This window comes from Mus caroli, chromosome 11, assembly GCF_900094665.2.
Source record: "Mus caroli chromosome 11, CAROLI_EIJ_v1.1, whole genome shotgun sequence".
NCBI classification, from domain to species: domain Eukaryota; kingdom Metazoa; phylum Chordata; class Mammalia; order Rodentia; family Muridae; genus Mus; species Mus caroli.
Genome location: NC_034580.1, coordinates 78074950 through 78091089, shown reverse-complemented (window position 1 = coordinate 78091089; position 16140 = coordinate 78074950). Strand labels below are relative to the sequence as shown.

The 16140-nt window shown below is 43.6% G+C and overlaps 1 protein-coding gene across 3 annotated transcripts; it reads right to left on the bottom strand.

Annotated features, from left to right (window-relative positions):
- Nucleotides 1-11: 11 nt before the first annotated feature.
- On the bottom strand, nt 12-13770 carry LOC110305487 (schlafen family member 12-like). 3 transcript variants are annotated; one of them, XM_029483308.1, is made up of 8 exons: nt 13619-13770; nt 13372-13451; nt 12912-12975; nt 12249-12285; nt 9631-9716; nt 4137-4315; nt 1995-3031; nt 12-894 (listed from the first exon to the last, which is right to left on the bottom strand). In XM_029483308.1, exons 5-8 carry the CDS (start codon nt 9661-9663, stop codon nt 263-265), a joined length of 1881 nt encoding a protein of 626 aa, XP_029339168.1. In that variant the 5' UTR covers nt 9664-9716; nt 12249-12285; nt 12912-12975; nt 13372-13451; nt 13619-13770; the 3' UTR covers nt 12-262. The 3 variants fall into 3 exon arrangements, with proteins under 3 accessions (XP_029339168.1, XP_029339169.1, XP_021033145.1); XM_029483309.1 differs by having other exon boundaries at nt 12912-12969; XM_021177486.2 differs by lacking the exons at nt 12249-12285; nt 12912-12975; nt 13372-13451; nt 13619-13770 and adding an exon at nt 12105-12189.
- Between the last annotated feature and the right edge of the window lie 2370 nt (nt 13771-16140).

Below are 16140 nucleotides of genomic sequence, written 5' to 3'. Positions count from 1 at the left end.
TGGCCTAAGACCTGCCTGTAGACTGTCTTACATACAAGAGATACAATGTTTTCCTTTAAGACAGAATGTGTCAAGACAGACTCGAAAAAGAGTTAAGATATTTCTCGAAAAGTAAACTATATAGTTGCATGCCTTTAAAAATGCAGACATAAAATGATCACTACAGTTTTACCTGGGTAAACTGTAGAAAGATTTGGAGAGCATTATCACCTACATACTGTGAAACATCATTGTGCCATCCTCCATTTTTTTTCATGTCTCGTCAGATTCGAATATGAGTTAAGACATTTCTCAAAACGGAAACTATATAACTGCCCACATTTAAAAACGCAGACATAAAAGAATCCCAGTTTCTCCTGGGTAAACTGTAGAAAGACTCACAACTTCCTAAGATTTCAGCGAGAGCTATTTCTAAGTCCTTTACTGCCTTGGTCGTCAGATAATATTTTTGGGGGTAACGTATTTTCGCGCTTGAGTCATAAAGACTCATTGTCTTATGACCCAAGTATGTTATCTTTACTATAATACCTATTTTCGCAGTGTAACCACAATGGTTTAACAACGTCTGCTTTAATGTTAGGGCAATTTGTTTATAATAGCCCTTTAACTCGGCACCTAGTTCCCCCAGAAGACTGCTGTTGCCTTCCAGGTTCTCATCTCCCTGGACAAAGACATACAGGGTTAGGAGACCGCCCTGGGAAATATGAAGCACATCCCAGATAACTTCCTGCTTCTCTTGCAAACCCAGATTCAAAGCCCAGCTCTTAGAGATAACCAGTGTTCCTTTACGCAGTGAGCCCAATTCTGTCCGGACTAAGTGCTCATAGCCTTCATGTAGTGAGAATGGTTTCATGCAGAGGGCTTCTGGAGAGCGTATCAACTTTCCAGGCATCTCTAGACAAGAAAAGAAACATAACAAATTATAAAAGTAAAAATGCCCAGAATGTCGTGTGTGACACATCACCAAGCAGTTTGTAAATCCCACACTTTGCAGCCCAACCGAGAAGGTGAACACAAGATACCAAACACTGATTCAAGAACTGGAAGGAGGTAGATGCAAGGGGGACTTGGACACTCAAATGGCCAAAGAGGGAGTCATGGAAGCAGCTGAATACTCACAGTCTCAGAGGCTTGCTCTGGGGAACTCCATGGATGAGAAGAATCAGGGGAGCAAATGACAGACTAATGTTGAGGACAGAACCTAGTCAGGTGATGAAACAGGAGAAAAGCATGGAGAAATGGGGAGGCTCCACAGAGCAAAGCAGGGAGAAGAGTGCATTGCCAGAGCTCCAGAGTTGGGGAGAGGACTCCTCAGAGAGGACCACAAGGGCGGCTAGGTTTTTCTGGTGAGTACAGACTGGCAGTCCCAGCCATAAGGTAGCATACAGTTCTTCAAAGCCTTGTACCCAGTAAAGGAATTTGAAGGAACCTTCTACTGACAGGTTAGAGTCACAGAGGAAATTTCTTTTGTTTGTCTCCCTATCTGAGAATGTCACATGTTTCCAGGTGCTGTCTTGTGTGTGTGTGTGTATGTGTGATGATCAGTGTACAGGAAGTTCAGTGTCCGTGCAAGGCTGTGCTGCTAAGCTCTGTTGGAAACAGGCCTGCCATGAGGCCAGGCCAGGCCAACACTCTCACTGTTCTGCTGCAAACAGTAGGGCTGCATTTCCCCCTGGCCTGAGACTTGGCAGTGATATCAGCTTAACCTGCTGTGGCAGGTGACAAGACCCTTGAAGGGAATTATGAGGCCTGGTTCCTCCATGTTCTTGCTCTAGTTCCAGCTACTGGACAAGCACGCTGTATCCGATTTGGCCATTGTGAAGGGAAAAGCTCACAGCTTTATTGAAAGCAGTGAATATATTTTCCATAGGGAACCAGAGATCAATAAACTAGCTGTTGATATTTTAGGAGTTTTCAGGTTGCCCAAGCCCAGAAAGCAATCTTCCAACTCCCTCAGCCCAATGTAAACTGATTAGTAATCTCTGTTCCTCTACCTGCTGTGGCATCCATCTGGTGCTTCACCCATTCCTCTGTGGTAAACCTCTTCACACAGCCACCTTCCACGTGCCAGGATTCAGGCTCCGCAGCGAACACTGCACAGCAGAATCTCTCCACTCTGAGCGCACACACATATGCACACACAGCTCCGGATTTGTGTACTTCGATGAATTTGCATGTGTATTTTATCTTCTCCTTCTCCCCACAGAAGTGAGTGACAGGCAGCTGTTGGATGCACTTTTCTATTTCACTCTCTAGAAGCAGGAGATCGCTCTTCTCTGCTTCAAAACCAATAATTTGCTGGGTTTTGCCATCCAAGCCAATGAACAAATATCCCCCTTCAGTGTTTGCAAATGCAGAAACAGTTTGAGGGAGGAACTCTAAAATCTTTTCCTTAGGAGAAATCTTTTCCTTAGGAGTCAATTTTACTTCAGCATGTGTGGATTTAGTGAAACAGAATGTCTCCCCATAGGCAAGCCAGTCTCTGTTAAATAAGGTAAGACATTCTTTAAGTGTTTCATTACAGATGATTTTTCCAGAACTTGTTCTGGATTTGAGGAACTGCAATGCAACCACTGCTTTCAGTTCAACTGAGAATGAGAAGATTCTTATGTACAAGTTCGTTTTCCAGGTGGCGATCCCCGGACCTCTCTGATTCGGCTTCCATGGTTTCACAAAAATGAAAAAGTAGTCTTTGTGCTGCATGAAGTCTAGATAGTCATGAGGAAGGTGCACGATACTGGGTAAGGAATATACCAAATCCAGTCCCATTCCATCTCTGGTGAAGCTGTAGTTTTGATTTTTAATGTGAGCCTTGACCACGCCCCCTCCAGAATTCAGCAGGGTACACACAGCCTGTAATAAACTTTTGGCTTCTTTACTCCTCAGTTGGCTATCTTTCATTGAATCCCTAGTCTTCTCTCCAAGTGTGATTTCTCCTACAGACAGAACTAGTTCAGCATAGTCCGTGTCCTGATCGACAGTGATGCTCATTTTGCAGTCACTGTCTCTGCTTCCCAGATGAAATCCTTTCCTGCAATACAGTCAGAGCCAGCGTTACCAGACCACACAACCATTTGAGCTGCTATGGAGGAGCAAGTGAGAAGGTCAGATGCGATTCTTTTTAGGGACTGTTGGGACAATTTTGATCTGACCACAATAATGGACACTCAATAAATTTTAAAATTTGAGTTCCTGATTGTATATGATCCTCTTCTATTTTGAATTAAGAAACTTCATTGGGCATGCACATCCTACATGGCACTGTGTTGTATAAGGTACTTTAAAATATTTTTAGCCTAATATATTTTATATTTTTATGTGTATGAGTGTTTTGTCTGTATATATGTATGTGTATCACTGAGATGTCTGGTGCCACTGGAGGTCAGAAGAGGTCTTGCATCCTTCGAGGATGGAGATATGGGTGCTTATGAGCCCAGTGTTAGTGCTGGCAATTGGACCCTGGTCCTCTGTAAGAGCGACAAGATACCTTACACTGTGAGCCAATACTGCAGCCCTACAAAAAGACATTTAACTTAAGTGCATTCTGTACACTGAGTGTGTTCTCCTGTCTAACTTCTTTACTGTCACCATCCCATCTGTCCCCTATGCTCCCTTCGGTAAATTCAGGTACATACACACACACACACACACACACACACACACACACACACACACACACACACACACGATTTCTCAGATGTTTAATATATACACTCTCGGAACCACATCTGAGAAGAAATGTGTGAGATTTGTCATTCTGAGACTGGCTTGGTTCACTTCATCTGATTCTGCCCTATGGTACCATCCCCTCCCCCTTCTTCTTTTGTGGAAGTTGGGGTGACAGTCATGGCTTTAAATTTGTCAGCAACATATTCTCCAGGAATCACAGCCTCTCTCCTGCTTTAACATGGCTGTTCTCCATTCTCCAGCTCCCTCCTGGTGTGGCTTCTCTGTTCTGGAATCCTGATCTCCTCTTTTCCTTCTCTCAGGACCTTTCCCCTAATAGCATGAAGTCATATCTGAGCACTGCTCAGGAACACTCCGTAGAAGTCCTCTCACTTTCTCCATTTCTTCTGCCTGTCCTGATGTTGCTTTCCAGTTCTTTCCACTACGACAAAAACAAACCGTTTACATACCACGACGCCATCCATCTTCCTGGCTTGGCATGCCGTCCTCCCTGAAGAATATCCCCTGGACACTTGAGCTGAACAGAGGGCTCTGTGGATGTCTGTGGATTCACATCTTTCTCCAGCTGTGGGGTGTTTCCAGCCATCTCTCCTTCAGATAACTTCTCAACTCTTTCTGACTTCAGATTCTGGGGACAGAAACAATTAGTGTGCTAGTCTTCATAACAGTTCTCCACACAGTGTTGGATTCTGTGTGTTTCCTTCAGTTCCTATTTATGCTCCTTAGGCTTCAGCGTTTCATTGGTCTTTATGTTTACAGATTCATTTTTCTGCCTAGCGAGTCTGGTATTGAACCTTACTAAGTATTTCTTTTAAATTCAGTTAGTGAGGTCTTATACGTCCTGTTTGGTTCCTTTCTGTGATATTGAATAACTTCATTTATTCTCAAAATTGACTATCTTGGTTTCCATCTATAGTTAGACTAGCCCTCAGAATCNCAGGCAGGGATACTCCATCTTGTAGTAAGGATTCTCCTTCCCTCTTTGACACGAATAGAAGCCCTGCTTCCCACACTTGGACGGTGTGTGGTGACATCTGCAGAATCCTAATAAAGGACCAGAGAAAAATAATTTTCAATGTTAAGAAAAATAATTTTCAATGTTAAGAAAAATAATTTTCTCTTGTCCTGAGAGATGTCTTTGCATCGAAGAGCACATCCCTCTCTTCCAGAGACTCCAGTACAATTCCCAGCGTGCGTATGATGACTCACAACCTTTTGTAACTCAGATATGTGGTCCTAAGACAACATGATACACACAAAATACATAAGTAAATTTAAAATATTATGTTAAACACAAATTTCCCATGATACCTATATATTTGGATTATGGCTTCCCTCAACTGAACCCCTGGCAGCTTATCTCTGCAGTGGCCAGCAGCAGTACAGAGACTCAGCACTGCTCAGAGTGTTGAGAATAATTGAGGACTGAGTACCCCTCCTTAAATGGACCATCAACACAACCTGACCTCTCAGGCTCGGGGAACACTGTCACAGAGAACACAGGAAAGAATGTCAGAGCTGAGAGCTGGGGGCTGGGGAAATGGACACATGGTTAAGAAAACGCACTATTCTTCCCGAGAACCGAAGTTTGCTTCACTGCACTGACCTGACAGCTCACCACCATCTGCAACTCCATTTCCAGGAACCAGAGAGCCTCTGTAGGCACTGTACACACCCCTTGTACATATACATGCACACAGACAAAACACATGTACATATAGAATATAAATTAGATTAATATCCTTTTAAAGGAAGGCTGTAAAAGCTGGAGGACAGCAATAAATACTGAGACATGCTGTCTTCTGGGCATGATGTGGCCACTGCACTCATGGCTTCCTGTAGTGGCATTACCTGCCCATGCTCAGCCAAAAGGGTCACTCACCATTCCAACAGGCAGCATTAACTGGATTCAGTGGGTCATAATTAATCAATTAAATAACTGGAGAGAGCAATGGGCAGGGGCTAGAAGTGCATTTAGGGAGTGGCTGAAGGGAATGGAAGTGCATGAGACCAGGATACATTGTTACAAAGATGAAATTTTCCAAGAATAAACAAAAAATATTCTATTATGATTAAAAAAAAAAAACAACTGAAGTTATACTCCTAGGCATTTGCCCTTAAGCATCTAGGCAACCCTACAGGACACACACCTGTACACTCAGGTGAGTTGTCTTCCTGTTCACAACAACTGAGTTTGTGAACGAGCAAAGGGTCCTATCAGTGGGGGAGTGGATGAGGAAAACATAGCATGTGCACAATTAAACTCCCTACATGCTTAGTCTGAACTCAGGGTTTACTCAGCCATAAGGAAGAATGGAATCCATCACTGCAGGAAAGAGGACGGAGCTGAGGATTACAGTATGTGAAATGATTCAGAAAGATGAATCATTAAAATTATCAATGAACAATGTGTTTAAGGTATTAAGGTATGTGGGAAGAGGAGCAGGAGTGGGAGGGGCCAGAAGAGAGAGTAAAGAGGATTCCTAGGATCAAAAGACATCTTGCTTCTGATAATGTCATAGCGAAAACTTTATTCTATAAAATTAGTCTCAGTTAATAAGAAAGAGGCTCATGTGAATGGAAAAACATCACTACCAACAACAAGTCATCTTTCTTACAGTCTATGGCGTTTCTGTTTGTGGTGTTTTTAACCTGCAGTTTCCTTTGCTATTTTGACTCTAGAAGGCACTCACACAAGATGACAGCAAAGACAGCCATAGAAAACAGAGGCTGGAGAGATGTGAGAGAACTTCATTGACTTGGCCAATATCAAATAAATGCAACATCTGTCCACTGCTGTGCGGTAACCTTCATTAAACTAATTTGTTTCCTGGAACTGAGTTTGCATGAGTCACTGTGACTGTCAGTGCTACCCAGGAACACTCAGGACTCTTATGCACTGTAAATTTTAATTCTATGAACATGTTTAAGGGTGCTGTGTTGAATTATTGTTCTTAAAAATGTTTTACTTGTATGAGTGTTTATCTTTCGTGTATGTTTGTGAGCATACACGAAACATATACCAGGTGTATGCCTGGTGCCTTTGGAGTCCAGAAGATGACATTAAGATATCTGATTTGGAGTTGGAAATGGTTGTGAGCTGCTCTTTGGGTGCTAGAAATAGAATCCATCCAGGTCACATGAAAGATCAGCCAGTGTTCTGAATTACTGACTCATCTATGCAGCCTCTGTCTGTCTGTCTGTCTGTCTGTCTGTCTGTCTTTTCTTCTCTTCTCTTCTCTTCTCTTCTCTTCTCTTCTTTCATCTCCTCTCCTCTCTATCCCCCCTCTCTCTTTCTCTTTTTACTAACAGAAATGCTGTATATTCAGAGTGAAGAATACACCTATGAAATATGTACATATTATGGGATGGTTAAATTAAGTTAATTGGTGGATATTAGCCCAGAAACTTAGAATACCCAAGATATAATTTGCAAAACTCATGAAACTCAAGAAGAAGGAAGACGAAAGTGTGGATACTTCGATCCTTCTTAGAAGGGGGAACAAAATACCCATGGAAGGAGTTACAGAGACAAAGTTCAGAGCTGAGACAGAAGGAAAGACCATCCAGAGACTGCCCCACCCAGGGATCCATCTCATAAACAACCACCAAACCCAGACACTATTGCATATACCAACAAGATTTTGCTGACAGGACCCTGATATAGCTATCTCTTGTGAGGCTATGCCAGTGCCTGGCAAATACAAAAGTGGATGTTCACAGTCATCTAATGGATGGAACACAGGGTCCCCAATGAAGGAGCTAGAGAAAGTACCCAAGAAGCTGAAGGGGTCTGCAACCCTATAGGAGGAACCACAATATGAACTAACCAGTACCCCCAGAGCTCGTGTCTCTAGTTGCATATGTAGCAGAGGATGGCCTAGTCAGCCATCAGTAGGAGGAGAGGCCCTTGTTCTGCAAAGATTCTATGCCCTAGTATAGGGGAATGCCAGGGCCAGGATGTGGGAGTGAGTGGGTTGGGGAGCAGGGGGAGGGGGGGTATAGGGGATTTCCAGAGAGGAAACTAGGAAAGGGGATAGCATTTGAAATGTAAATGAAGAAAACATCTAATAAAAAAATCTCAAAAAATTAAGTTAATTGATATATGCATTATTTTATACAAAAATGATACAAGTTGGTATATTTGTGTGAAGAACACAAAACACCAACTTCTACAACTAGATCTGGTAGTACATCCTGTAATCCCAGCTATCCAGGAATTACCTGAGGCAAAAAGATCACAAGTTCAAAGCCAATCTGGAATGCAGAGCGAGTTCAAGGCCAGCCTTTGCAAGTTAGCAGATTTCTTTCTCCAATTACCAAGTAACCAGAGGACTGGATACAGAGTTCACAAGCAGAGCCCGTGCCTGCATGTTCACAGCTCTAGGTACAACTCCCAGAATACAAACTTGGTAGCTTTGAAAAGGAGAATGCACTGCTGTTTACTGTAGGCACCCTGTTCTGCAAAGGCTCCCCCTACATGGCACACATCTTACAGCCGTTCAGTAACAGCTCCCAACAAGCAAGCCCACTTCCTAGTCACTGCTGTCCTAACTTCTACTTGTATCAAATCAGGTTCTTTGACTTTTCCCAATATGCAGCAACAGCCAGGGATGAGAAGCTGTCTCTCTGGAATAGTGACATCATTTCCCTTGGACATATCTAGTAGTGCTTCTCATTTATTGAGGAGCCACTATGGTTTCCAAAATATCCACTGAAATTCATACTCGTCCACCCCTTTTGTGCAGGGATCCTGTTACTCCACATCTGGGACATCAGGCATCTTTCATCTTTTTGATAACAGACTGCAGGAGCTGGAGAGACAGCTCCATGGTTAAGAACACCTGCTACTCTTGCAAAAGACTCAAGCTACATTCATGCACATGAACTAAAATTGTCTTAAAAAGACAGTCATGATATTGAAGAAATAGCTCAGTAGTAATGAGCACTGTCTGTCTGTCCAGGGGATGCATATCCAATTCCCAGCACCCACACGATAGCTCACAGGATCTGTAACTCTAGTCCCAGGTGATCTGTCACCCTCTTATCTATCTCTGTGAGCACCAAGTACATATACAGTGTACATGCACACATGCAGAAAAAACATCCACACTAATGAAATAATAATTAAAATGTTAAGTAAATCAATCATTGTGACAAGAGTGAGTCGTATTTAACTGTGCTTCTTGTATTTTCTCAATGGTTAGTGACATTAAATTTTTCTCAAATGCCTCTTGGTCCTTTGTAAATCTAGTTGAAGGGTCCCACTGGACTCTATCCAGCTGTGGGTTTTTCAACAGATCAGGAAATGGGGCTTCTGCTCTATCAGTACCCCAACTGTAGGATCTGAAAATAAATCCCTTTAGTCCATCTGTAGTTGAATTGTGTCTGTAGTGCGATCTAATTTCATTCTTCTCCATATAGAAATTTCTCTTCAGTTTCTGCTTATAGGGTCACATTTCTAAGAGGATGGGGCATCCTTACAGGGCTCTGGAGATCTACACAAACCTCTGCTTCCCCTGCCTCACTAGTTAGGCTTAGACCATGCATAATTTTGAAGTGCCCAAACTACCATAATTAGAATTCATCTTTGTGGAGCTAAGAGTTAAACCTAGGTCTGAGGAACTCTGTTATTGTCCAAGCATAAGTAAGCACCCTTCGGCTCTCCTCCATCCCATAATCAGAGGAAAGCATTTGTTCTTGCTCTAACCTCTGCAGCATGCAAAACCTCAGCAGCCTGTGCATTGGTAAAAGTGGCTACAGAAATGCCAAAGAGACAAAGATATTAGAAGGGGCAGAAGGTATCTCAGGCTTTACACTAGACAGTGGGCTGAGCCATCAATCTCCTATTCATCCCAGAACAATAGGCTGGACGTGCTGTTGAAGTGGGGATAGAAAGAAAGTGGGGTTACAGGATGCTGGTAAAAACCTGGCTCACTTTACCTTGTCCTGGAATCTGAGTTGCTTGGAGTCCATGGTGTTTCAAAGAGGGAACGTCGGGTTGTGTGTCCTTCTCAAGAGTAAGAGCCCTGCAAGGACGAGGTTTCCTTCAGAACTGATTGTGGTTCCTCCTTGATAAATTGTTAACCTTATGAGTTCTGGTTGTAGGTTGGGTTTTTTTTTTCCTGCCTGTGTGTTTTGTTGTTATTAATGTTTCTGTAGAGGGAATAAAGTGTTTACATCCCTTCCTTTCCCTTCTCTCTCTGCCCAGCATTAACTGAACTCTGGCCTGCAACCATGTTGCCCCTTCAGCATCCCAAGCACCTGTGATTATAGGCACATGCCGTCACTCTGGTATCGCGTCCAGGACAGAATTCACTCTATTAATATTTGACTTAGGACTCTGTGTATAGGATGCTCTTCCAAATATCTTTGCTGAAAGATGCTGGTGTCGAGTTCACGGCAGCTTCCTGAGATGGGTGGGAAGGGCTGGCTTCAGCTCAGACACAAGCTCTGCCCTGAGCTGTGGACCTTTCTGAAGTGAACCATGGTGCAGCACACACATTAAACTGCAACGGAAGGACTTAGCGTTTCACTGACATGAAGATCTCCCTTTCCCCCACGGGCAGAGTTCATCATGGTCTGCCATGTTGGCAGAAACCCTAGTAGAACGTTTGGCATCTTGTTTCGCCAGGCCACCACATCCTCTCATTTACAATTTGTTTATAGAGTAATGAGCAGCAGCTTTGGTAAACCCATGTGAGCTACAATTTTTTTTTTAAATGAGTGTTTTGCCTTATGTATGTCTGTCCACCACACATGTGCCTCCTCAGTTTGGTGGATTTCTGAAGAGAATTCCCTGGAACTGAAGATAGAGATGCTTGTGACCTACTACGTGGGTACTGGGAACCAAATCCAGGTCCTCTGCGAGAGCAACAAGTGCTCTGAACCTCTGCACCATCCCTACAGTTCCTGTAAACTGCTGCTTAATTTCATATTGAGTATTGGTCTAACAGATTAGTAAGGTCACAGTTTCTGGGATTAGAGAAGGCACCAGGATGGATACTGTAATATATTTGCCGATCAGGGCTCATCCTAACTGATGCTTGGGAAATCTACTGATTTTTTAAAATTTGTTTAAATTTTCTTGTTTTATTATTTTTCTTTATGGTTTCTGATACATGCTCTTGCTATGTCAAACCTGCTATGTAGAGCAGGCTGGCCTCTACCATACAGAGGTCCATGTGTAGTAATTAAGGGCATGTACCACCCCTTCTGACTAGAGCTGGTGATTTTCATTAATCCTAAGGGTTCTCTCATATAGCCCCTCCAAACTACACATATATGTGGTTAAGGAATATTTTTAAAAGCTATTAGAATGGGAAATGTGAATCCTGAGAAAATATCCAAAAAAGAATTAAATTGCACTTGGGAGGCAGAGGCAGAAGGATTTCTGAGTTCAGGGCCAGCATGGTCTACAAAGTGAGTTCCAGGACAGCCAGGGCTACACAGAGAAACCCTGTCTTGAAAAAAGAAAGAAAGAAATAGAACCCTAAAGAAGAAAAATCTCGTGTTTGTGTGTTAGGGAGGGGTTTAACTCTAGCAATTTAATTCAGACTAAACCATGAGAATGTACAAGAATTCATGACCCATTGTATAGGGAGGTAATATTATCTAAGACCAGGAAATCATAGGCATGCTAGAGAAGTTTCCAGAAGCTGAATTACTAAGTCAAGTGATAAACTATTTATATATGAAGTATTCACCATTAGGGTTTTTCCCCCCCGGCAACTTTATCTTGGTCCGGTCTCTGAAAGCACACTGGGCACCCCTCAGAAGGCAGGCCTAGAGCTCCATGTCTATTACAAACTAACCCTTTCCCTCCAGGTTGCCCACACACTCAGATCTGAGCATGGAGAATGACACAGTCCTAAGATAAGTTCAGAGCAGCCATGCGTTCAGATAGGCCCCAGCCGAAGGAAAGCATTTGAACACACTGCTGACAGTTCCAGACAACGTCAGCTAAAGGACGAGGTCTTGACTCCCAGGAGATGAACAGCAATGGAGCCAGATCAGCAGGATCACTCAATTTACACTGAAATCTTAGCACTGGTCTTCATACGGTGTAACTGTATGAAACACTCAGGAAGATGTGTGCTCCCCCCTTCATGATAATTCTGCATCATGCTAGAGCCAATCGCTGTGCTTTAGTGCCAGGTACTATCGGCTTCTGCATAGGAGCGCTGCCTGGACATGAGCCTGCATTCCTTAAGGCCCTGCCAGAGGTCTCCATGTACACCCAGAAGGCATCAAGGAGCCAAGGCTGGTGTTGGCCTTGGAAGGCTGATGTCTGCATTGTGAGCTTCAGGCCTGCAAACCATGCACAGTGAATTGAAGACCAGCCTGGGGTACATACCCAGACTCTGTCTGCCTCCCTCCCCTCTAAAATACTAACACAAAACCACAACTAGATTTACCTGGATCTAAAGCAGCCTGTATTGCTGGGAAAGGAGCAGTTTCATTTCTGTATATATACCAACTTCTGTATTAGTCAGGGTTCTCTAGAGTCACAGAACTTATGGGTAGTCTCTATATAGTAAGGGAATATGTTGATGACTTACAATCTGTAGTCCAACTCCCAACAGTGGTCAGCAGCAGCTGTGAATGGAAATCTAAGGATCTAGCAGTTGCTCAGTCCCACAAGGCAAGCAGGCAAAGAAGAGAGAGAGAGTTAGATGCTGCAGCCCCACCCTGTTCCATACACTGCTATGTGGTCTCTATTATTCTTTCCCTTTCAGCCCCACCCATTCAGCACCCCCTGAATCAAGCCATGTCCTAAGCCAGCATGCCAGGTTCACACAGCACATGGAAAGAGGACAGAAATCACATCTCACACCAAAGTGCAAAAGGACAATGCTCAGGTTGCTGGGAAACTTTAAAGTCAATGATGTTACATTGGAGTCCCCTTTACAGGAGCTGTGGGCTAGCCTGGGACACTGGCCATCTCAGGTCAAGACCTCAACTATGGAAACTGTTCATACCCAGTACCTTCAGGCACTCAGTATGGACACAGTCCTTAAATGCAAGGGAGGGAGCAGAACTCATCGAATTCCAAGACTGAAGTGAGGTTCAGAGACCTCCAGGGTCCTTGGGTCTACTTAACTAGGTAGTTCCTTCTTCTCAAATTGTAGCATTGACTCTCGGGGAAAATCTCTCTGAAGGAAATGCAGGCTGCCTGTCAGCTGTATCAGGCAGAAAAGGAGATGATGTTCAGAGGTCCTTACTCTGCCCCGAACGCAGGTCGATAAGCCAGCACAGACAGAGGGAGCCAAGTAGAAGGACCTGTTTCTTGGGGGAACAAATCAAAATGAAAAAAAAAAAAAAACCAACCCAACCCTAGATTGGTCTTTCCTGGGTCAGTGTTTTGCACTTCTCTTGAGAAAGGGAAGTTCTCGCCTTCTGGATTGTAAACTTACACAGAAGCATCTTTCCGGCTCTAGAGTACAACATGGCTCCCTTTCCGGAGCCATGTTTTCTCAGTGTTCAACAGGGTCAGGTCTCTTAAGAGGATAGGGAACCCGCAAGGGACTCTAGAGATTCACACAAGCCTGCCAAACATACCACGCCAAACCTGCCTCTTCCTACCTCACTAGTCAGCCTCAGAACAAGCATCATGGGCTCTCTCCCCCAGCAACTATAAGCCCTCCCTCCTCCATCTCAAAGTGGGAAGCCATTTTCTCTCACCCCTGCCTTCAGAGTCTCCCAGTCCTCAGCAGCCGGTGTTTTGAAAGAATAGCTGCAAAGATGCCAAGGAGCCAAGATTCCTAGATGGAAAACAGCCAGAGTTAACTTGAGAGGGAAGGGCGATGCTGGCAACTGCTACCCCACATCCACCCAGAGCCAGTAAGTAGACAGGACCCTGACACTGGGTGGGCACAGAAAGAGAACGACAGCAGGGTTGAGTTTGTCACAGTGGAACTGGCTCACTTACTCTGTGTCCTGGAAGCTGTGTTCCCCGAAGCTCAGAGCACCAATAAGCTTGCAGGCCTTTCCCTTGCCCAGAGAGGCAGGAAAGGTGATCAGAGCTCAACCGCGGAGGGACAGCAACTGATTTTGTGGAACCAAGATACAGCCGCTGTATGAATGCTTGCTGGGGTAAAATGGCATACGCCTCGCCTTTCTTTGCTAGTTTTATAAGTTAAATTGAGTCATCTCTCTGAGACTTTGAGCATTTCGTCACTCCAGGAAGTATAACGGGAAGTTTAGATGCTTTATGCCCTTGTGACTGGAATTGACAACGAGAACAACGAATTTTTTTAATTTTCATTTTATTTATCTATTTATTTAGGACAACTAATTAAAAATATTTTAAAGAAACAAATAAAAGTGAAACTACCTAGAAATCACAGAGCACAGGTGGAAGGAGCAGGTGGGGAAGGGGAGAAGGTCAGGGAAATTTGCTCATTTATAATAAATCCTTGTATGGAAAATTTTAAATTTAATCAAAAATGAAGTTTCCTGTCTCCTTGAAGGAGACCCAGTCTCTCTATCTTTACCAGGCTTCCCAGAGCAGCCGGGCTCCAGGGCTTCCAAGAGCAGGCACTGGGAGGGATGTGAGGAGGAGAGCCCGGAATGTCCTGGGAGAAGAAAGGGGCATCATGGGCGACTGTTGCACTAGCACAGGCAGAGAGGACACAGGCAAATATTCACTCACACGAACACACACAAACACACACATGAACACACACACACATGAACACACACACACAAAGACACACAGGAACACAGAAACACACACTTATACAGACACTCACACTCGGGAACACACACACAAACACACATGAACACACAGTCACATACAGAGTCAGACACAATCACACCCACTCATGAACTTTCATGCACACACACACACACACTCCCATTCCTTTGCTTTCTTTGGGTCTGTTTTATACTAATTATGGCACTGCATGTTTCTGTATCTCTTTACCTCATGAGCAATCTCAAGAACACACAAGCTGTTTTGTTTCTTTGTTTTTAGTTTATTGTTTGTTTGTTGCATGGTGGGGCATGCTTTAGTACATACATGTTTCACAAATTCTGGGTTTCTTTTGACAATGTCCTTAAGTGCAAATGGAATGCTGTGGTCACACTCATTCCTTTAAACTCTCTCACTTCAACTGCCCACAGGGACCATGGGTTTGAATGGACAGGGGCTGAAATGCCCAGCTCTCTAGGGTCTCTGTGGTGTCAATCATTTCATCTGGGGAGCAGTACCCAAACCCCACCTCTGCCTCACATGGCTGTTAATGAAAGTGTAGCTGAGGATCTCATTGTCAGGCCACAGGTAGGGGGCTGCCCATGTCAGAAAATAAACATGTATGCTCCAGTGACTGCTATGGCCGAGTTACATACATTCACCAACTCCTGCCATCCAAAATATTCATAATTCTATATGAATCTGTTTCCCTTTGCCAAAAGAATTTGAGCAAACAATTCGCTTAGGGATTTAACAAAGCAATCCTACAGCGTTGGAGTATTGAAAGAGGAGATTGCTCCAGAGGGTCTGATTTATTCAGGAGCAAGACTCTGACTGAAAAGAGTCTAAGGCTTGAGAAAGACTCAGCTTCATTCTGTGTTTTTGTGGTACCACAAGTCCAGGAATAAGGTGGAGCCTTAGTTTCATTTATGTTTCCCCACCTTTGAGAGTTTCTGTTTCCTGGGGAAGGAAAGCACAACTCTCCCATTTCCTGTCTTTGCACTTCCACAAGCAAGGGCTATTTCCTGTTAGAAAATAATCATCAATTTACAGTCGATGTGAAATTCATGAGCTCTGGCTTCAGACTGAGACACTGTGTCAGAGAAACACTAACTCCCTTGCAGAGAAATGGGGCATAAAATGTTTGTGTGAACCCTAAACTCTATTCACTGGTTTCTTTGGTTTTGAGACTGGGTCTCAGGTGTCCATGGCTGTGCTTGAATTGGCTGTGTCACCAACAAGGACACGCCCACCCCCAAGTGTTGGCACCCTAAGCCTGTGCCACCATGCCTGGATGACTTTATTTTACTTTTTGATTGTTTGTTAATGCTTTTTAGTTAATGTCAAAAATAAAGGAGTGCTCTTGCAGTTTTCACACGTTGAATTGTGCCCCGTTATGCTCCCTTAGATCTGTCCTCTCCCGTAATTACCTTCTTTCTACCTTCATGACATACATGCCAATCTACAGCTCATATGTGGGAGACCTTAGACACCAGATTTCACACACACTTGGTAAATCATCTACCTCTAAGCTCTATCCCAACCCAGAGCAGAAAGACTTGAACCAATTTCTTACAGATTCCATTGGAAAATGGTGAAACTGAACAAGGAGGAAATGAAACATTTACAAAAAAAGTGTGAAGCAAGAATGGCAAAGGTAGACATAAATTTAAACTGTGTAGAGACAAAGATACAAATTATTTGAGAGGTGGAGCTGGAAAATAGTGGTAAAATGTGTAATATCATGACACACACAC

What these genes read in the sequence shown, in the direction of transcription:
- LOC110305487 (XM_029483308.1), bottom strand. Translation starts at nt 9,663, where the DNA reads ATGGACTCCAAGCAACTCAGATTCCAGGACAAG. An exon ending in GGAAGATGGATGGCGTCGTG is followed by an intron (nt 3,032 to 4,136) that starts GTATGTAAACGG and finishes ACTGTATTGCAG; the next exon opens with GAAAGGATTTCATCTGGGAA. An exon ending in CCAGATGGATGCCACAGCAG is followed by an intron (nt 895 to 1,994) that starts GTAGAGGAACAG and finishes TTTCTTGTCTAG; the next exon opens with AGATGCCTGGAAAGTTGATA.